At 42.5% G+C, this 23,580-nt stretch overlaps 1 protein-coding gene across 1 annotated transcript in view; it reads right to left on the bottom strand.

Moving 5' to 3' along the window:
• Positions 1 to 23,210, bottom strand: part of LOC134358939 (tumor necrosis factor receptor superfamily member 6-like) — a 50,722-nt gene extending 27,512 nt beyond the window's left edge. The window contains exons 1-3 of the mRNA XM_063071640.1: positions 22,890 to 23,210; positions 18,179 to 18,350; positions 185 to 316 (exon numbers count right to left, since the gene is read on the bottom strand). Coding sequence (XP_062927710.1) covers positions 185 to 316; positions 18,179 to 18,350; positions 22,890 to 22,931 — 346 coding nt within the window. The 5' untranslated portion in view covers positions 22,932 to 23,210. The remainder of the gene's footprint in view (positions 1 to 184; positions 317 to 18,178; positions 18,351 to 22,889) is intronic.
• Between the last annotated feature and the right edge of the window lie 370 nt (positions 23,211 to 23,580).

Here is a 23,580-nt window from a genome sequence, read left to right as displayed (position 1 = left end):
GTAACCTAGGGCAGGATAATGAATGCTGGCAGCCACATCTCAAGAATTGAAGACCCTTTCAAAGAGTTGGCACTGGGCAAAAGGGCTCAGGAACCTATGGTGGAGTAGGATTCTCCCAATTCTATTTTACTGTCATTCTGTTTAGAAGCAATCTGATTGGACACCTTTGCTCAAGTTTACTTACCATTTCCTTCCTGGCACTGGTTACATGGGAGACATTCAGACAAACGGTTAACAGAATCTGTATATTCCTGTTCTCCACATGGATGGCATTCAGATGGAGAAGTATGGCTGCAGGATTTCTTCTCATAAGTACCTAAATTGCAAGTAAAAGAAATGCACTGAAAGTCAGAAATACCAAAGCAAAACTCTAATGGTCTTACAAATAACTAGTTGCAAAATAATATGTTTGAAACATTACATTTACAAATTCTGAACCTTCATGAAAATGGAATCTTTCTTAAAATATTCTAATTTGATAAGAACATCGGAATAATCACAATAGAAGTGGTGGTATATCGAGCTTTTCCAGCAGGCGCTCATGGAGTGAGCTACACTTTGGCGTTGCTCCATTCCCTTTACCTCTCTTACCTGTAACCTTTATCTATACCTGTACCTGTATTTACTTTATCTATACTTACATTAAAGGGTTTATACTATAAATATATCTTTGAACTTTAATTTTAATTTACTAAAAATTCTGACCAGAGCACGAGAAGTTAAAAACGGAAAGGGATCCGGAGGGACCGGAAAGAAGACGGTGATCCTAAAGCACCGAAAGAGACTCCATTAACTGTTGAAATAATGATGAAAATACACTTAACCAAAGATTTGCTGTGTTTGAAGAAGTTTTGAAGATGATTCAAGATGACGTTAAATCATTAAAGCGCGAAGTCGATCAACAACAAATTAGATTCTCGGAACTAGATGAAGCTGGTCGCAAAAGGGATTGAAAAATTGAATCTCTTGAAAAAAGCTAACTTCGACAACTCAGCAGTTGAAGCATTATAAAGCAAAGATTATCGACGACAGAATCTGCGATTAATCGGACTTCCTGAAGACGTTGAGACGGGAGATCCTACTAAATACTTTTCCAAATTGTTAATGGATGTGTTTGGTCCAGAAATTTTGGACGAACCCCCATTGCTAGACTGCACACAGCGTACTTTACACTCTGAACTGTCTAAACAATTTAAACCAAGACCAGTCATTGTTCGGTTTCATTACGTTCATGTTAAGGAACAAGTGATACGAGCTGCTCGACAGAAGGACATGATCGAATTTCAAAGTTTTAAATTTCGTATCGTTGAAGATTTCAGCCAGTAAGTATTGAAAGAATGGATGACTTTTAAACCACAGATGTCAGAACTTCATCATAAGGGCTATAAATTAGCGTTGCTGTTCCCAGTCTGTTTGAGAGTTGTTATGGCGGATAATTCTCGTCGTTTGTTTAAGACTCCGGGCGAAGCTCAAAGTTTTCTCGAACATTTGTCTTCCTCTGCTGAGGACTAATTAACGCACTGTTTTTCTTCTTTTTTTTAAAATCTGTATTTCGTTTCCTTTTTTTTTTGAAAAGAAAGCTAATATCTAGCTTACAGATTTAGATTTTTATATTTTGAGGGTTCTTGCCTTGATTCTGTAGTGTAGGTATTTATCACATTTTTAAATGAAAGTACTCTTTTTTGTTAGTGATTTTGTATATTTCACTTTTAATATTTTTCCTTTTGAGAGCAATTTAGTAACAGTTTTAATGTTTGATTTTTCTTTTTTTTTGAATCTTTATTGGAGAAGTATTACATCTTAAGATGGTGGATTGCTTCCTTCTCCTTCCCAGAAATTTTTCTTCTTCTTGTGTCATTTCCGATCATTTATATACGAAAACTAATAATATGAACTGGCGTTTGGTCTTTTTTTTTGAAATACGAGTAAGAAGTAACTATTTTGTGTTTGTAATTGTTGTAATCTTTTCCTCAAATTTATAGTAACTGTTTTTTTTTACTTTTTTGACCATGGGTGGTGCTTCTTACAATAAAGATATTTCTTTTGGGTTGCCTTCTGGAAAGACGGGGTTAGATTTAGCAGTAGATTTAACATTGGCTACTTTCTGGCTTTTTCTGGGTTTTTGTGGGAGGGGGATGGAATTTTTGTTCTTTTTGGGTTTAGTATTTAGTTTTTTGTTTTTTGGGGGGGTTTCTTTGCATTATTTTTTCTTTTTTCTCTATGATTAACTATATTAAGAGTTTGGAAATCTATTACACCTGTATTATTTGAAGTTTTTTTTAGATGATCAACAATAAGATAATTCCAATCTCTCTGTATCAATATTGTTATTCTGCTTATAATTTTGGAAAATTAATAAAAAGATTTTAAAAGAAAAGAAGTAATGGTATATCAATGAAACCCTTGGACCTGCTCCACCAAACACCACAGTCATGGTTGATCCACGCATCGGACTCAATTGTCTTGGCATTACCCTTCAGTCTTCTGTGGTCCAGGAATCTGTCTCACCCTGCAATAGACTTAATAACTCACCTTCAACAGATCTCTGCATTGAGGAATTTCTAAGATCTGTGACTCTCTGAGTGAAGAAATTCCTCCTCAATCCAGCCTACATGGTTGACATCTTATCATTATACTATGACCACAGGTATTAGAATCCCCCATCAGGCAGAAGACATCATTGCCAAGGAACAAGCAGGCTTCCCTAAGGGCAGAAGCACCATTGAGCAGATTTTCAACCTCCGCACCCTTTGTGAGAAACACCTTCAGCACCAGAGAGAGTTCTACCACATCTTCATACACTTCAAGAAGGCGTTTGACAGAGTCTGGCATGATGCCTTATGGGCCACCATGAAGAAATTCAACATGGGGCAGAAGTTGATTCATACAATCCATCAGCTTTACGCCAAGGCAACCAGTGCAGTGCTCACTCAGGACACCATCGGGGAGTGGTTCCATGCCTCTGTAGGATTCTGTCAGGGCTGCCTCCTCTCCCACACTCTCTTCAACGTCTTCCTGGAACAAATCATGAGTGTTGCCCTTGAAGATGTAATGGCATCTGAAGTGAAGAAAGCTAATGGCATGCTGGCCTTCATAACAAGGGGAATTGAGTATAAGAGCAAAGAGGTCCTTCTGCAGCTGTACAGGGCCCTGGTGAGACCACACCTGGAGTATTGTGTGCAGTTTTGGTCTCCAAATTTGAGGAAGGGCATTCTTGCTATTGAGGGAGTGTAGCGTAGCTTCCCAAGGTTAATTCCCAGGATGGCGGGACTGTCACATGTCGAAACATTGGAGCAACTGGGCTTGTATATTCTGGAATTTAGAAGGCTGAGAGGGGATCTTATTGAAACATATAAGATTATTAAGGGATTGGACACGCTGCAGGCAGGAAGCATGTTCCCACTGATGGGTGAGTCCAGAACCAGAGGCCACAGTTTAAGAATTAGGGGTTGGCCATTTAGAACGGAGTTGAGGAAAAACTTTTTCACCCAGAGAGTGGTGGATATATGGAATGCTCTGCCCCAGGAGGCTGTGGAGGCCAAGTCTCTGGATGCTTTCAAAAAAGAGATGGATAGAGCTCTTAAAGATAGAGGAATCAAAGGTTATGGGGATAAGGCAGGAACTGGATACTGATAGTGGATGATCAGCCATGATCACAGTGAATGGCAGTGCTGGCTCGAAGGGCCGAATGGCCTACTCCTGCACCTATTGTCTATTGTCTAAGATCACGTGGACACAGTCAGCATCGGAGGGAGGAACATCACAAACCTAAGATTTGCTGACAACATTGATGGACTTGCAGGAAAAGAGAACGAACTGGCCAACTTGGTCAGCCATCTTGACAGAGCCTCCACAAAGTTTGGAATGGAAATAAGTGCCGAGAAAACAAAGCTCATGGCAAATGCCATCGGTGCCATCACAACAGACATCTCAGACTATGGTCAGAAACTTGAGACGGTGCAGCAGTTCAAATACCTGAGGGCAATCATGAGTGATGAAGGATCGAGACCAGAAGTCCTGGCAAGAATGGCACGGACAATGACTGCACTATCCAAACTCAAGACAATGTGGAGGGACAGCAACATCACCGTGAAGTACAAGATCAGACTCCTGCGTGCATTGGTATTCTCCATCTTCCTGTACGCATGTGAGACATGGACCCTCACAGCAGAGCTACAGAGGAAGATACAGGCATTGGAAATTAGATGCTATCGCAACGTCTTGGGCATCTCATACTTGGACCACATCACAAACGAGCAGGTCCGCAAGACCATCCAGCACCACGCTGGCCCCCATGAAGACCTTCTCACATGGACAGGGAAAACATTTGCGGTGACCCAGGCTCTGGCACGCAACCGTGACAAATGGAACAGACTGGTGCAAAGCTTGTCATGACGGTGCCCTGACGACTCCATCAGGAGGTTAGGGCACAAGGCAAGGCATCACGTTAAACTTCTTCAAGACATCTACAGTATCAAGTTCCTTACAAATTCAATATGCATTCTGTCCCATTCTTCAACACTCCATAAAGGCCCATTTGGTTCAATCTTTCTTCATAAGACAAATCCATCTCATTCTAGTAAACCTTCACTGCAGGGCTTCTAAGGCGAGCATGTCTTTCTCCAAATAACAAATTCAAAGCACTAAGTAGAATCTCAGTGCAGTTTCAGCAAAGCTTAGTGTGGTTATCAAACATACCACAGTACAGGCCCTTCAGTCGATGATGTAGTGCCGACCTTTTAATCTACTCTAAGATCAATTTAACCCTTCCCTCCTGAATAACCCTCCATTTTTCTATCATCCACGTACCTGAGTTTCTTAGATGCCCCTGCTTTATCTGCCTCTACCACCATCACTGGCAGCTTGTTCCATGTGCCCACCATTCTTTATGTAAAGAACTTACCTCTGATATCCTCCCCCCTCCTATATTTTCCTCTAGTCACCTTAAAATTATGCTTCCTTATGTTAGCCATTTCTGCCCTGGCAGTCCACTCCATCTATGCCTCCTCTCATCTTGTATACCTCTATCAAACAAGACCTCCTCTGACTAATAATCCAGACTGTTTAAGCATTAAAGAATTTGCATTTCTTAATTACATGCTGCAATTCTTGTATGAGAACATGAACATTTAACAGTTTAAGGCTATTTAAATAACACTGCTGATCTATTCTATCTGCTAACCCGTTACAAATGTCGCCCAGCCTCAAACCCAGTTGCAAGTTGTTTTCACCTCCAGGTTCAAATTTTCCAATGGCCCCTAGCTTCCCGTCCCCTTCCTTCCATAAACTTCAGCTCACCGGAAACTCAAGTCTTTATACCTCATCCCACACTAATTCTCATTCATCAAACATGCCTGACCTCAGAAATTTAGCATAGGCCTGCCTCTCAAAATCAAAATAGAAAACTGGTGGACTTCTATATGGTGACAGATCAGAAGGAACAAGGTGTTGTGTCATACATAAATCACTAAAAGTCATCCCTCTGGTTCCCCATCTCCCTTCTTTATTCCAAGTCCTCTACTATCAGATTACTTCTTCAGTCCTTTATCTCTACCATCCAACCTCTTCAAGCTTCTCACATTTTTACCCACCACCCTCCTACTTTCTCCCCTCCCACCTGGATTCATCTATTACTTGGAGCAGGTCCTCCTCCCCTTCCCCCCAGCCTTTTATTCTGGAATCTGCTCTTTCTTTCCAGTCCTAACAAAGAGTTTCAGCCATTTCATTTCGGCGGACTGTCCATTTCCCTCTGTAGGAGCAGCCTGGCTTCCTGAGGTCCTCTGGTGTTTTGTGTGTGTTGCACTAAAGATTCACAGAGCAAATTAGGGATGTTGCCTGGATTGGGGAGCATACCTTATGACAGCAGTCCCCAACCACCGGGCCACGGACTGGTACCGGGGCCGCAAAGCATGTGCTACCGGGCCATGTGGAAACGATATGAGTCAGCTGCATCTTTCCTCATTCCCTGTCGCGCACTGTTGAACTTGAACATAGGGTTGCCAACTGTCCCGTATTTGCCAGGACATCTCGTATATTGGGCTAAATTGGTTTGTCTCGTATTTCCCCAGCTAAGGTGGAGCGTTCCTATGAAACCTTTCGCACCGAAATGGCATGAAGCAAAGAAGCAATTACCATTAATTTATATGGGAAAAATTTGAGCGTTCCCAGACCCAAAAAAATAACCTACCGAATCATACCAAATAACACATAAAACCGAAAATAAATAACACTAACATATAGTAAAAGCAGGAATGATATGATAAATACACAGCCTATATAAAGTATAAATAATGTATGTACAGTATAGTCGGGAACATGAAGGCAAAACTGATTTTTGGGGGAAAAAATTAGCACATACGTGCATGTGCACATCACATGCACATGTCACGCATGCGCACACAGGTGTTCGTGCAAGGCTTCATGGTCATGGTAGTCTTACTGGAGTAAAGTGTCCTGGGATTTGACTGCTACTTTTGTCCCTATTTGGGAGTGGGAAAGTTGGCAACCCTAACTATAAAAGACATGTTGAGGTGAGTCTAACCCTACTTGAACAGCGCCCCCGGCCCCCCAGTCGGCCAGTCCGCAAGAATATTGTCAATATTAAACCGGTCCGCGGCGCAAAAAAGGTTGGGGACCCCTGCCTTATGAGAATAGGTTGAGTGAACTCGGCCTTTTCTCCTTGGAGCAACGGAGGACGAGAGGTGACCTGATAGAGGTGTATAAGATGATGAGAGGCATTGATCATGTGGATAGTCAGAGGCTTTTTCCCAGGGCTGAAATGGCTAGCATAAGGGAGCATAGTTTTAAGGTGCTTGGAAGTAGGAACAGAGGATATGTCAGGAGTAATTTATTTATTTTTTTTTAAAAACGCAGAGAGTGGTGAATGCATGGAATGGGCTGCCGGTGGCAGTGGTGGAGGTGGAAACAATAGGGTCTTTTTAAGAGACTCCTGGATGGATACATGGAGTCTAGAAAAATAGAGGGCTATGGGTAAGCCTAGGTAGTTCTAAGGTAAGAACATGTTCGGCACAGCTTTGTGGGTCAAAGGGCCTGTATTGAGCTGTTGGTTTTCTATGTTTCTAAGTGCATGGTCTGTGGCACAAGAATACTTGACATCAGAAGTAGAGATATCATGCCAGTTATCTAGAACCAATGTAGGACCATCTCTGCTGTATTCTGTATAAATCTGTTCTAGGATGCATTTGTAACATAGGCAGCAAAGGTTTAGCAGATTGACTGGATGGATCACACCCATGTCATATAAATAGAGATAAAGCAGACTAGGTCTATACTTTCTTGAGATTAGAATACAAGTGGCTCTCTTTGAAAGGCATAAAATTATTACATGGCTTGACAAGGTAGACATAGGGTTAATATGTCCCTGTCTAGAACCAGTGGTCAAAGTTCAAAGTCAATTGATTATCAAAGTACATATACTGTATGTCACCATATATCATTTTCTTTCAGGCACACAGTAAATCCAGTAAACACAATAGAATCAGTGAAAGACCACACCCAACAAGACAAACAAACAACAATGTGCAAAAGACAACAAACTGTTCAAATACAAAAGTAAAAAAACAATAAATAAATAAGCAATAAATATCAAGAACATGAAATGAAAAGTCCTCGATAGTGAGTCCATAGATTATGGGAACAGTTCAGCGATAGGACGAGTGAAGTTGAGTGAAGTTATCCCCAAAGGCTCTAGGGGGCTAATAACTGTACGTGAACCTTGTGGTGTGAGTCCTGAGGCTCCTGTATTTACTTCCTGATGGCAGCAGCAAGAAACGATCATGCCTGGGTGGTGGGGTTCTTTGATGATGGATGCTGCTTTCCTATAACAGCATTCCTTGTAGATGTGAGTATAGGAATAGAATGAGGTGGAGGATGAATGCGTGGCTGAGGGATTGGAGCAGGGGCCAGCTCTTTTGGAGCAGGTGTGTGACCTGTACAAAAAGGACGGGTTGCACTTGAATCCGAGGGGGACCAATACCCTGGCGGGGAGGTTTGCTACAGCTATTAGGGCAAGTTTAAACTAGAATTGCTGGGGGTGGGAACCAAAATGAAGAGACGGAGGAAGAGGCAGTTGGCTCACAAATAAGAGAAAGCTTGGAGAAAGTGCAAGAGGGAGGATAGGCAGGTGATAGAGAAGGGACATGCTCAGACCCATGGTTTGAGATGTGTCTATTTTAATGCAAGGAGTATTATAAATAAAGAGGATAAGCTTAGAGCGTGGATCAGTACTTGGAGCTATGATTGATGTGGCCATTACAGAGACTTGGATGGCTCACCTGCAGGCATGGTTACTTAGAGTGCCAAGCTTTTGATGTTTCAGAAAGGACAGGGAGGGAGGCAAAAGAGGTGGGGGCATGGCACTGCTGATCAGAGATAATGTCACAGCTGCAGAAAAGGAGGAAGTCATGGAGGGAGTGTCTACAGAGTCTCTGTGGGTGGAAGTTAGGAACAGGAAGGGTTCAATAACTTTTCTGAGTGTTTATATATATATATATAAAACAGGGATATCAAGAAGAAGATAGGGAAACAGATTCTGGAAAGGTGTAATAATAACAGGGTTCTTGTGGTGGGAAATTTTAATTTCCCAAATATTGATTCGCATCTCCCTAGAGACAGGGGTTTAGATGGTGTGGAGTTTGTTAGGTGTGTTCAGGAAGGTTTCTTGACACAATATGTAGATAAGCCTACAAGACGAGAAGCTGTACTTGATCTGGTATGGGGAACTGAACCTGGTCAGGCAACAGATCTCTCAGATGGAGAGCATTTTGGAGATAGTGGTCACAGTTCTATCTCCTTTACCATAGCATTGGAGAGGGATAGGAACAGACAAGTTAGGACAGTGTTTAATTGGAGTAGGAGGAAATATGAGGCTATCAGGCAGGAACTTGGAAGCATAAATTAGGAACAGATGTTCACAGGGAAATGTACGGCAGAAATGTGGCAAATGTTCAGGGGATATTTGCATGGAGTTCTGCATAGGTACATTCCAATGAGACAGGGAAACGATGGTAGGCTACAGGAACCACGGCATACAAAGGTTGTTGTAAATCTAGTTAAGAAGAAAAGCTTACAAAAGGTTCAAAGAAAACTAGGTGATGATAGAGATCCTGAAGATTACAATGCTAGCAGGAAGGAACTTAAAAAAATTAGGAGAGCCAGAAGGGGCCATGAGAAGGCCTTGGCAGACAGGATTAAGGAAAACCCCAAGACATTCTACAAGTATGTGAAGAGCAAGAGGATAAGATGTGAGAGAATAGGACCAATCAAGTGTGACAGTGAAAAAGTGTGTATGGAACCAGAGGAGACAGCATCAGTACTTAATGAGTACTTTGCTTCAGTATTCACTACAGAAAAGGATCTTGGCAGTTGTAGGTGTAGTGTATGTGGCTTGGTACAGAACTATGTCATTAATTATAGACTGGTTAGCCTGACATCGGTGGTGGGGAAAATGCTAGAGTCAGTTATCAAAGATGTGATAACAGCACATTTGGAAAGCGGTGACATCATCGGACAAATTCAGTATGGATTTGTGAAACGAAAATCATGTATGACAAATCTCAGAATTTTTTCAGGATGTAACTAGTAGAGTGGATAGGGGAGAACCAGTGGATGTGGTATATTTGGATTTTCAAAAGGCTTTTGACAAGGTCCCACACAGGCGATTAGTGTGCAAACTTAAAGCACACGGTTTTGGGGGTATGGTATTGATGTGGATAGAGAATTGGTTTGCAGACAGGAAGTAAAGAGTGGGAATAAACGGGACCTTTTCAGAATGGCAGGCAGTGACTAGTGGGGTACCGCAAGGCTCAGTGCTGGGACCTCAGTTGTTTACAATATATATATTAATGATTTAGGCGAGGGAACTAAATGCAGCATCTCCAAGTTTGCGGATGACACGAAGTTGGGCGGCAGTGTTAGCTGTGAGGATGATGCTAAGAGGATGCAGGGTGACTTGGATAGGTTAGGTGAGTGGGCACATTCATGGCAGATGCAATTTAATGTGGATAAATGTGAAGTTATCCACTTTGGTGGCAAGAACAGGAAAACAGATTATTATCTGAATAATGGCCGATTAGGAAAAGAGGAGATGCAATGAGACCTGGGTGTCATTGTACACCAGTCATTGAAAGTGGGCATGCAGGTACAGCAGGCGGTGAAAAAGGCGAATGGTGTGCTGGCATTTATAGCGAGAGGATTCGAGTACAGGAGCAGGGAGGTACTACTGTAGTTGTACAAGGCCTTGGTGAGACCACACCTGGAGTATTGTGTGCAGTTTTGGTCCCCTAATCTGAGGAAAGACATTCTTGCCATAGAGGGAGTACAAAGAAGGTTCACCAGATTGATTTCTGGGATGGCAGGACTTTCATATGATGAAAGACTGGATCGGCTAGGCTTATACTCGTTGGAATTTAGAAGATTGAGGGGGGATCTTATTGAAACGTATAAAATTCTAAAGGGATTGGACAGGCTAGATGCAGGAAGATTGTTCCCGATGTTGGGAAAATCCAGAATGAGGGGTCACAGTTTAAGGATAAAGGGGAAGCCTTTTAGGACCGAGATGAGGAAAAACTTCTTCACACAGAGAGCGGTGAATCTGTGGAATTCTCTGTCACAGGAAACAGTTGAGGCCAGTTCATTGGCTATATTTAAGAGGGAGTTAGATATGGCCCTTGTGGCTAAAGGGATCGGGGATATGGAGAGAAGGCAGTTACAGGGTTCTGAGTTGGATGATCAGCCATGATCATACTGAAAGGCGGTGCAGGCTCGAAGGGCCGAATGGCCTACTCCTGCACCTATTTTCTATATTTCTATGTTTCTAATAAAAACGCTGGAGATGGGAACGAAGTTTCATGGTTCGTTACTGGCAGAGTCCGAACTTGACACACACATACAGATCAATACGTGCCTAATAGTGCATGCAATGACATGTTAATACAACATAAGGTAGTTCCTTATTATAATGTAGGCTATATGGTACACTCCTCTCCTTTTATTTTAATAGTGTATCAACTGTTTTTTTTTCTGGGGCACTATGCTAAACAAATATATTTACCCTTAACATACAAACGCCTACCATTTGTTTACAAATTATAACGAAGTAACTTAATAATATCAAATTATAACAAGCCTCCTTTTTTCTTTTTTTTACTTTTGGTCTAAGACCCATTTAGAACTCAAGTCTCTGGGGAGATTTTCCCTGCCTCTCCGGGTAACGTCTGTCCTGAAATGTTTGCTTTGGGGAGTGAGTCTCCACAGGTACATCAGGTGGGTCATCAGCACTGATGACAGGCTTATCTGTAGATGAGGCAGATGTGCTCATATCAGGAGTGTTTGCTTCTATGTCAGGGGATCCCGGGCAAGGTAGTGGCGTGTTTTTCACCTGAGCATCCAGGATTTGGTCCACATGATGTCTCCATACGTTCTCTCCAACCTTCACCGTATACATCAGTGGCCCGTCTACGGCAAAAATTGTACCCGGCTGCCACTTTTCAGTCCGGTAATCACATGCAAGAACTGACTGTCCCACACTGAAGCTCTGTGTTGACTTAGCATTCAAGTGTTTGAACTGTCTGTTCTCCACATCCCGCCATACATCTGGTTTGAGAAGATCCATGCAGGACCTCAGGTTCCTGGTCAGAAACATCATCGCTGGAGTCTGATTAGTGGTTGCATGTACTGCATTACAATTGGGTTAATATTTACCTTAAAGTCTCCACATATGCGCACCTTGCTTGGTTTTCCTGGTTTTGTGCGGAGGTTTTCTTCATCACTGGAACAATAGGTGTGGCCCATTCACTCCAATCCAACTTTGACAGGACCCCAGACTGCTCCAGATTTTTCAGCTCAGCCTCTACTGTAGGACGGATTGCATATGGCACTAGTCTGGCTTTGTGAAATTTTGGACATACATTTTCCTCAATCTCAATATTTGTCTTCATGCCGTGAAGTGTTCCTATTCCTTTCATGAACACTTCCTCAGAGTCAGCAAGTATTTGTGACAGTCTCTCAGATGTAGTCTTGCTGCCCTCCTTTGCTGACACAACTAGTGCCTTGATGGTGTGCCAATCCAACTGGATTTTCCTAAGCCATTCACGTCCCAGCAACGGCGGTCCTCCATTTTTCAGTACATAGAGGTTCAGCTGCTGTGTTTTGTCTCTGTAGGTCACTGTCACTTTAATTTTACCTTTGGGACGCAATTTCTGTCCTCTGTAAGTATTTAGCAGTAGTTTAGTTCGTTTCAGAGGTATGTGAGAAAACAGTTGTTTGTAGTCCTGTACAGAGATCACTGTTAAAGCTGAGCCTGTGTCCAACTCCATTTTCAGTCTCATGCCTGCCTCTTGTGGAGTGATCCATATTACTCTTCGATCATCTGTCTCTTTCACGCTGTGGAGTTGCAGACCAGACAATTCACTTTTGTCTGAGTCATTTTCATCAGAACTGCTTTTTCATTTTGTGTGCATTGTTGTGTTTTCCTTTCTGGGGTTTCTTGTTTCTCTGTATTTTGCCCTTTTTCTGCTGTTTACTAGCTTTGCATACTCTGCCAATGTGGCCCTGTTTGCCAGATTCTGCATTCTTTGTCTTTAAACCAACAGTCCTCAGGGTCATGTGACATGTTCCCACAACGGTAACATTTCTTTCCTTCATGTCTGCTCAGTGACGTTTTATTTGCAGTATATTCCAGAGATTTTTGTTGTATTCCTGAAGCACTCTGTGCTGCTGTTTCCAATGATATTGCAATGTTCAGCGCCTTCTCTAATGTAAGGTCTTTTTCACACAGAAGCTTCTTCTGTGTGGTTTCACAGTGCATGCCACACACTAACCTGTCCCTCAATGCGTCCGATAGACCCGCTCCAAATTGACAATGTTCTGATAATTTGCTTAATTCAGCACGGTATTCAGAAATGCTTTCATTTTTGCTTCGATTCCATTTGTGAAATTTAAACCTTTCAGCAATGACCAGTGGTTTGGGGTTCAAATGCTGTTGGAGAGTGTCTACTAATTGCTTGAACATTTTGTCAGCTGGCTTTTCAGGGGTTAACAAGCTCCGTAGCAGCCCGTATGCTTTTGCTCCAATAACACTGAGTAAGACGCTGGCTTTCTTCTCATCATTAACACAATATAACTCCACTCTTTCAATGCAAGTTACCCAGATTTCAATACTACTATCAAATGCTGTAATGGTTCCGATCATCGCCATCTTTGTTATGTTAATTTAGCCCCGTTTTTCCTTGTTTTCTTTTTAGCTAGCTCCTTGCAGTCACTGCACGTTCCACTTGACTCACGTGACCTTTTTGCTAGCGCCCCGAGCACACTCCATCTAGATGCGTGTGTCATTCCTTTTCATCTCCCTTCTCTCTCTTCTCCTCCGAGTGTCGCTATCAACTAAAACGCAGTGTTCCGATAAGATGTAGGTTCATAGTTCTCGTCGCCAATTTGTTGTATATGCAGCCTGGTTACGCAACTAGGTTATTAATAAAAATGCTGGAGATGGGAACAAAGTTCCATGGTTCTTTACAGGTAGAGTCCGAACTTGATGTGCACATACAGATCAATACGCGCCTAATAGCACATGCAACGACATGTTACTACAACATAAAGTAGTCCCTTATTATAAAGTAGGCTATACGGTACAGTAGAGATGACTTTTAGTGGACTGAAAAGCTCGAGCATATAGATATTAAGAAAGTGGATGTGCTGGAGCTTTTGGAAAGCATCAAGTTGATAAGTCACCGGGACCAGATGAGATGTACACCAGGCTATTGTGGGAGGCGAGGGAGGAGATTGCTGAGCCTCTGACAATGATCTTTGCATCAATACGGATAGGAGAGGTTCCAGAGGATTGGAGGGCTGAGGATGTTGTTCCCTTATTCATGTAGGCAAGTAGAGATAGCCCAGGAAATTATACTTCAGTGGTTGGTAAGTTGATGGAGAAGATCCTGAGAGGTAAGATGTATGAACATTTGGAAAGATGTTCATAAACATTTGGAAAGATGCTGTTGTGTGCTGGGGCAGCAGGCTGAGGGTAGCAGACTCTAACAAAATCAACAAACTCATTCGTAAGGCCAGTGATGTTGTGGGGATGGAACTGGACTCTCTGACGGTGGTGTCTAAAAAGAGGATGCTGTCCAAGTTGCATGCCATCTTGGACAATGTCTCCCATCCACTACATAATGTACTGGTTGGGCACAGGAGTACATTCAGCCAGAGACTCATTCCACCGAGATGCAACACAGAGCGTCATAGGAAGTCATTCCTGCCTGTGGTCGTCAAACTTTACAACTCCTCCCTTGGAGGGTCAGACACCCTGAGCAAATAGGCTGGTCCTGGACGTATTTCCTGGCATAATTTACATATTACTATTTAATTATTTATGGTTTTATTACTATTTAATTATTTATGGTGCAACTGTAACGAAAATTAATTTCCCCCAGGATCAATAAAGTATGACTATGACTATGAATATGACATAATAGTATTAGGAGTAGGCAGCATGGGTTTGTCAAAGGCAGGTCGTGCCTTATGAGCCTGATTGAATTTTCTGAGGATGCGACTAAACACATTGATGAAGGTAAAGCAGTAGATTTGCTGTATGTGTATTTCAGCAAGGCATTTGATAAGGTACCCCATGCAAGGCTTATTGAGAATGTAAGGGGGCATGGGATCCAAGGGGGCATTGCTTTGTGGATCCAGAATTGGCTTGCCCACAGAAGTCAAAGAGTAGTTGTAGATGGGTCATATTCTGCACAGAGGTTGGTAAGCAGTCGTGTGCCTCAGGGATTTATTCTGCAGCCCTTACTCTTCACGATTTTTATAAATAACCTGGATGAGGAAGTGGAGGGATGGGTTAGCAAGAAGGCATACGGTGCATTGGCCTTCATCAATCGTGGGATTGAGTTTAGGAGCTGAGAGGTAATGTTACAGCTATATAGGACCCTGGTCAGACCCCACTTGGAGTACTGTGCTCAGTTCTGGTTGCCTCACTACAGGAAGGATGTAGAAACCATAGAAAGTGTGCAGAGGAGATTTACATGGATGTTACCTGGATTGGAGAGCACGCCTTACGTGAATAGGTTGAGCGAACTCGGCCTTTTCTCCTTGGAACGACGAAGGATGAGAGGTGACCTGATAGAGGTGTATATGATGACAAGAGGCATTGATCATGTGGATAGTCAGAGACTTTTTCCCCAGTGCTGAAATGACTATTGCGAGAGGGCATAGCTTTAAGGTGCTTGGAAGCAGGTACAGAGGAGATATCAGGGGTAAGGTTTTTTTAAAAACGCAGAGAGTGGTGAGTGCGTGGAATGGGCGGCCTGTGACGGTGGTGGAGGCAGATACGATAGGGTCTTTTAAGAGACTGCTGGATAGGTACATGGAGCTTAGAAAAATAGAGGACTATGGGTAACCCTAGATAATTTCTAAAGTAGGGACATGTTCAGCACAGCTTTGTGGGTCAAAGGGCCTGTATTGTGCTGCAGGTTTTCTATGTTTCTATGTGTTTAATGATGAGGAGGGCTCTACCCATGATGGACTGGGCTGTACCCACTACTTTCTGTAAGATTTTCCGTTCAAGGGCTTTGGTGTTTCCAGACCAGGCCATGATGCAGCCAGTTAATACACTGTCACCACACATCTGTCGAAGTTTGTCAAAGTTTTACATGCCATGCTGAGTCTTCTCAAACTTCTGAGGAAGTAGAGGAGCTGCCATGCTTTCTTCGTAATCTTGGGTCCAGGGCAGGTCCTCTGAAATGGTAACACCAAGGAATTTCAAGTTGCTGACCCTCTCCATCTCCGATCCTCCGATCTCTTTGCTCATGGACCTCTGGTTTCATCCTCCTGTAGTCAATAATCAGCTCCTTGCTCTTGCTGACATTGAGTGAGAGGCTGTTGGTGTGGCACCACTCAGAGAGATTTTCAGTCTCCCTCCTATATACTGATTCATCACCACCTTTGATTCAGCCAATGATGGTGGTGTCATCAGCAAAATGAAGTATGGCATTGGAGCTGTTCTTAGTCGCACAGTTATAAGTGTAAAGCGAGTGCGGCAGGGGGCTACGCACACAGCCTTGGGGTGCACCTGTACCGATGAAGATTGTGCAGGAGATGTTGTTGCCAATGTAAACTCACTGAGGTCTGCAAGTGAGGAAATCAAGGATCCAGTTGCACTCAAAGGGACTGAGGCTCATTGATTTGCTTCGAGGGCATGATAGTGTTGAATGCAGAGCTTATTCAATATAGGACATCGTTATGTTTGCATTTTGCTGTGGACCTGTTGTGCTGGTAGGCAAACTGGCGTGGATCCAAGTTGCTTCTCAGGTAGTTGATATGTTTCATCACCAACTTCTCAAAACACTTCATCACAGCGGATGCAAGTGCTACTGGACGACAGTCATGGAAGCAGTCAGCACATTCTTCTTAGGTACTGGTATAATAGAAGCTTGCTTGAAGCAGTTGGGTATATCAGAACCTCTAAATAAATGATTGGCCACTCAGGTCTGAGACGAGAAGAAATTACTTCACCCGAAGAGTGGTAAATCATTAAAATTCATCAATCAAGAGGAGTGAGGACATTGACTTGCTTTGCATACCCAAGGTGAAACTTCAGAATGGCGAAGAAATGTGATCTGAGTTTCTTTGACCATAGAATGATTATTGGTGCCAGACGGGGTGGTTTGAGTATCTCAGACACAGCTGATCTCCTGTGATTTTAATGCACAACACTCCAGAATTTACAGAGAATGGAGCGAGAAACAAAAAAAACATCCAGTGAATGGCAGCTCTTGGCAGTGAAAATGCCTTGTTAATGAGTGAGGTCAGAGGAGAATGGCCAGACTGGTTCAAGCTGACAGGAAGGAGACAGTAACTCAAATAACATGTGCAGAAGAGCAGCTCTGAAAGTTCAACAAGTTGGACTTTGAAGTGGATGGGCTGCAGCAGCAGAAGACCACAAACATACACTCAGTGGCCACTTTATTAGATACCAGAGGAACCTAGTAAAGTGACCAGAGTGTATGTCATGAAATTTGTTTGTTTGAATTAGAATCAGGTTTAAAGTCACTGGCATATGTTGTGAAATTTGATTTGTGACGGTAGTACATCACAATACATAACTATAAATTACAATAAGTATATATAAAAAATAAGTTACATAAGTCATGCAAAAAAGAGAGGGGCAAGTGTTCATGGATTCATTGTCCATTCAGAAATCTGTTGGTGGAAGGGAAGCTGTTTCTGAAACCGAGCGTGTGTCAAATTCCTAAGCACCCGTCATCTCTAACAATAACCCAAACATCGCTTCTACAGAAAGACCGTTACATGAAATACCCTACAACTTTAACAGTGAAACCTTTACCAGGATGTTACAGTAGCAAGGAGAAGAGAGCATGTCCTGGGCGACGGGTGCCCTGAATGATGGATGCCACCTTAGTGAGTCATCGCCTTTTGAAAGCGTCCTCGATGCTAGGGAGGTTGGTGTCATGATGGAGCAGAGTTTGCAACTTGCTGCAGATTTTTCTGATCCTGTGCAGTGGCCCCTCCACACCAGATCATGAAGCAACCAGTTAGAATGCTCTCCACAGTATATCCGTAGAAATTTGCCAGTGTCTTTGGTTTCATTCCAATTCTCCTCAAACTTCCAATGGAGTTTGTGGCAAGATTTTGAAAATTAGTAAAATTGCAATAAAAATAATTTTTTAAATAGTGCAAAAAAAAGTAGACAGGCAACATTCATGGGTTCATAGACTTCAGAAATCTTCCAATGGCAGAGAAGAAGCTGTTCCTAAAACATGCATCTTCAGTCCCCTGTACTTCTTCTCTGATGGTAGTAATGAGAAGAGGATTTGGTGTTTCATGTAAATGAAGGTAGGATCTTTGCTTCTTCTATTTTTGGTCTTAATTAATATTATGGATTTAATTTAGATGCCCATTAAGGAGTCCAATGGTGGAGCCATCAAGTCCACCACTGCGAATCACTTGCCGCTTGTGAATCCCCCTATTTTGGGGAAGGGTTACATTTGTCTTGGGGGAGTGGGCTGTGCAGCTGAGAATTTCAGGTCTAAGGTGGCCCAAGCTACTCTTAACAAGCTTCTCTCAAAAGTCTGCACATTGATCAAACATGTTCTTGCAAAACATTGCATTGTGCTTGTTCAGAATTCACACTCACCTGCCCTGCATTTATTGCAACACTTGACACCTTCAAACAAATACTGATCAGGCGTGCAGTTACTCTGCCTTTTCAATCGTCTCAAGCTGAAATGAGACGAACTGTAGGTGCTGGCAATCGACGGATCATTTTCAGAAGTTGTTGAAGTTGTTAGGTGGGCCCCTTTTGTATTCTGTAAAACATTTTACACAACAGTGATGAGCAAAATTTCCACAAAATATGCTTTGACAACATTGGATTTTATATTTTAAAAAAGTAAATTATGAAATAACACCATGTTCAAGCTGTTTAAAATATTATCTTAATGGAGTTTTGAACTAGTTCTTAGGCTTATTTCAATATTTCCAAAAATACTTATGTACTTATATATCAACAACTCATTCACAAAAATATATACAGTAAGTCAATTAATCGTTGAAACATTCACATGGCCAGCACGGCAGTGTAGTGGCTAGCATATTGCTTTACATTGGCCAGCTGTAAGATTGGAGAACAATTCCTGCTGCTGTCTGTACAGAGTTCTCCCTGTGACCACCTGGGTTTCCTCAGGGTGCTCCAGTTTCCTCCCACATTCCCAAGGCATGGAGGTTAGGTTTAGTGAGTTGTGACCGTGCTTTGTTGGTGCCAGAAGTATGGCAATACTTTCAAGCTAGCCAACACGAACTTCACCGATTTAATTTGACGCAAAGTGACGCATTCCACTGTTTGCTTCAGTTATGTGCATGTGGCAAATAAAGCTATTTTTTAAAAAAGAAAAATTAGATTTTGTATGTTTTTGTGGCAATAGTACACTATTGCATTTAGCATTATAGAATTACTTAGCATAGGGCAACCACAAAGAAGGCACACCAGCACCTCTGCTTTCTTAGAAGTTTAAAGAAATTTGGCAATTTAGCGAGGATTCTAACAAATTTCTACACTTTACACAAATGTAAAGCAATCTGACAGGTTGCACCACGGCCTGGCATGGAAACTCCAGTGCTCAGGAATGCTAGGATGGAGGACTTGGTTATTTCCATTGTTCTCACCATCTGGGACATGCAACATCTGAGGGAGATAGCATTCATCATATGGGACCCCACTCTCCAGGCCATCCTCTCTTCTCAATGCCGCCAAAGAGGAGGTAAAGGAGCTTGAAGACTCACACCTCATGGTTCAACAACAGCTTCTTCTCCAGTGCCACCAAGTTCTTTAAACAACCCAGACAACCTCAAAACTACCGCATTATACACTTTTTTCCCCTTTCTCTCTCAATCTTGCAGTAGTGTAATTAAATATATTTTGCTGTTTATTTTGCACTTGTAAGTTATGTATAATTTATGTTAACATTAGTTTGTGCTCATCTTCGAACGTTCTGTGCAGCTACTGCCCCCATTTTCATGGTACATACCCCGTGTATGTACTCCAATGTCAACAGTGTACTTGACTAAAACCTCTCTCCCAAAAAGACACTGAAAGCAATTTAAAATGATTTACACCCGGAAAGAGGAGCTAAAATAAGATCTGCACAGACCCCAGTAGGGCCATGCTCGGCTAAGCACAGCAGTCAGCACCTTGCAGAGGGGCATCCACATTTCCACTCCTTCTTCAAAGAGGCCACATACTGTAGCAGCAACAATCATTGTCGATGCAAGGGAGAAGGAGAAAATGTAACTTTAGCAAAAGAGTCATTGTTGTTCCAGTAAGTGGGAAATATTCCACTAGGGAGACTTTATACAGCAGTAGGTAGAGGATGAAGGGACAGGCGTCCCCTTACCCTACCACCCCTCCCCCACCAGTGACACAGTTACTAGAGCCTTGGGAAAAGTGATGTCCCACAAAATGAAGCAATACTGCAGGAAATGTCAAGGTCTTGCCTGGTAGGTGGTGATCCTCATACCACTTGCAATACTGCCCTCTTGACATAAGCTTAACCAGACACAGACTCACATGACCCGCTACTCCGTCACTCTCCCCACTCTCCCCATCTTCTTCTACACCGCCCTCACTTTCTCCTCACCACTGCCACTCTGCGTTCCCCCCTTCTAAACCAGAAGCCGAGCCTCCAAGAGATTAAACTTGAACTTGAAAGCTACAGATAGACTGTATTTGTTGCAGCATCAGACATTTATGGTACGTAAGACTTCAGTGAGTCTAATTTGTCAAAAATCAAAATTAGAATCATGTTAAATATCACTAGCAAATGTCATTAAAATTGTTGCTTTGTTATTGTTCTGCAGCAGTACAGTACTTTAAAAAATCCATAAATTACAATATTTATTTGGGACAACTCTTAAAGAACAAAAGCTAAATTGAGAAAATCGCTGGAATTTCCTTCATTTATTTGAGACACTATGCCATTTAATTTGAACAGAAGACTGCTTCCAGCTAGCGCCAGTCACATGCACTTGTGTGGCCATTGGACACTACACTCTGCTTGAGCAAGCTGTTTTTAATTAGTATTAGTTTCACGCGTTTGTGCCGGAAGAGCAGTAGTGAGAAATAAGCAGTAAGATAATTTGGAACTGTTTTACTCATTGCAGTTTCAAGCATTCGGGTTTGGAAGTGCCAGAAACTGCCGGGAATGAAAATAAAACAATTTCACTACTTACAAGTTAGGGCCTACAAAGAATTTGAAGATATCTACAATCATCTTGAATGTTACAATGAAAATGGAGATTTGAGGATACAAATATCAAAAGCACTGTATGAAGCCAGTCCATTATCTGCACTGATCATGTTCATTTACAGTTAATCAAAAGAAAACCGCAGTGTACACTGGACAAATTACTCCTTTAACTATTAGGAACCAATACATAGTTCTATAGTGTTGCAGCAGTATTCAGTGTTCCAATTTCTTTGATTTTTTATTTAAATACATAATCTATTACTCAGTTAAAAAGTAGTTTGTCTTTTTATAACCTTTTTATTATTTCTGTGAAACTTCAGTTAACTGGGGCAGTGGCTTAACTGGGCCAAAATGTACTGGTCCCTGATGTTTTCCATTAAAAAAAACAAAATTAACTAGAAACTAAAATATTTTCATTTCATTAATGCCTTCACAAATTTTTACTTTTATTAAAATCTCCCTCTTCGAAGAGTTATGTATATTTAGCACAGGAAGTAGTAGATATTTAAATAAGTTTGAATGCAGATATTCTTATTAATCCAAAACCATTGCTAAAATTCATCCCAAAAATGAAGAAATCTTTAGCAATATCTTTTGGCCTGGCACTAAGTCATAGAAATGCCTAAGTAGCAGCTAAACAAATTTATATTGGGTGTGGTTTCTGCTAAACAAGAGCCCTTTACTAACAATTTGACAGTGTACGTTCAAATCCTCAGGGCCAGAGGTGGGGAATTCCCTTCGAGCCAGAGCTGGGGAATTCAATCAATTCAATACACTGCCACGATCATACCAATCAACCTAGTTCACTACAAACGCGATATGGTCTTCAAGCTACTGAAAATCCAGACCAACGCACACAAAATGCTGCAGGACCTCTGCAGGCCAGGCAGCATCCACGGAAAAGAGTTTCTGGGCGAGATCCTTCATCGGGACTGAGTTCACCCGTAACTTTTCACTTCACTACTGCCCTCACTATCCTACTTCACTAATAACTTTTACGGTAGAAAATCTGGTGTCATGTCTCCTGCCAGCGAAATCGAGCAGCACACCTCCCGGTTACAACATGGGTAACTGGCATCTTAAAGAGACAGTCCCCCGAGAAGGCGACATCGTCATTAAACATTGAAACGGCGGAGCAGACTCGATGAGCCAAATGACCTAATTCTGCTCCGATATTTTATGGTCTTAAACACCGTCATCATCCAGATTATGTCCTCTTCTTCCCTTCTTGCTACTACCATCAGGAAGGGGGTACAGGAGCCTGAAGGCCACACCAAACGACTCGGGAACAGCTTCTTCCTCGCCACCATTTAATTTCTGAACAGCCCATGAACACTACCACATTATTCTCTTTTTGCACTATTTACTTATTTATTTTGTAATTCATAGCAATGTTATGTTTTGCACAGTATTGCTGCCGCAAAACAATAAATTTCAGGTCCTCCAAGACAGAAATAATAAACCTGATTTTGAAATCTGATTCTAATTCACCCCTCAGAAGGATATGGCTAAAGTTACTATTATAAACAGATGTCGACATCCCAAGAATGGGTGAAAAGTGTACTCCAGCAATTTTTTCGTGTTTCGATCACTGTCACTAATAATTCGGGCCTCCCGACACTTCGACATTAACCCCATTCTAACCTTGTATGAACGATTTCAAACCCTGCAGCGACCTGTTAACTTGTCATGAATTCTGGATTTTAATGCCGACTAAAATAAAGGCTAGAGTCAGAAATGAAAACACATCGAGACTTCTCCGCCACGCGGCGACACAGGTGCGGATCACTAGCCCAAGAGGAGTCCCGGTCGGTCAGCCTAGGGAGTTGTCGCCACGGCGAAGAAACAAGCCCGAACAACGCACCCGGGACGAAGTGGCTGATGCAATGAGTACAACGGGCTAGGCTGGCAATATTCGCCGTACGACCGAACTGTTGAGGATTGTCGGGGGCATTCAACCCGACTCGTCATAATAATACACAAACAAACAACTACGGCCAGCTATCGTAGAGTGACTCAGCTATTTCTCCCGACCGCTGGAGATCTGGAGTGTTGACTGAAAGGTCTCTGAGCCCCTAGCAGTCGCAGTTTTCGTGCGCTTACCTGCACTACAACTAACAGGGCCGTGAGATGGAGTAGCTTCATTTTCCCAAACCAGTCGAACCGAGTGAAGTCCCTGCGCCTCCAAAGCAAAAGAGACTGAACAAAAAGTGAAACAAACTGAATCCAGTTTTGGAAATAACCCGTCTGCAGGCACACGAGACCCGCCCTTCCCTCGCCAATACATAAAATTTGTTACATCCTTCACACTCCCTCCCCCCTCCCCTGCGCCCAAACTGGGCTTCTGGGTCGCAGATGGCGGGTCTGGGTTCAAGTTCAGCTTCAAAGATCAAAGCACAGAACTGCGACTGCTGCTTCCGTGTTCGGGCAGAGGGAGAACTACTTCCTTTAACCGGAGAGACGCTCCTTTGGGATGAATGTTTACAAGGTCCCGGTTTCTCTCGGCAGGAGTGGGCTCACCGGTGGTGTCGTTTTAAAAGCTGTCTAAACCACCCCTGGAGAAACGTGTGCAGTTCTAGTCGTTACACCCCAGGAAGGATATTTTGCATTGGAGGGGGTGAAAGGGAGATTTGCCATAATGAGATAGTTTCAGTTATAGGGAGACTGGATCGGCTGGCTTTGTTGTTCCCGGAATGGAGAAGGCTAAGGGGGAATACACTGATAGTGGGTTATATAAATTATAAGGGGAATGGAGAGAACAGATAGTCAATCACATTGAAGCCTACCAGATTCA

The sequence above is a fragment of the Mobula hypostoma genome, chromosome 19, assembly GCF_963921235.1.
Source record: "Mobula hypostoma chromosome 19, sMobHyp1.1, whole genome shotgun sequence".
Lineage (NCBI taxonomy): Eukaryota > Metazoa > Chordata > Chondrichthyes > Myliobatiformes > Myliobatidae > Mobula > Mobula hypostoma.
Note: the sequence above shows the minus strand (reverse complement) of the source record. Positions and strands in the feature narration are given on the sequence as shown.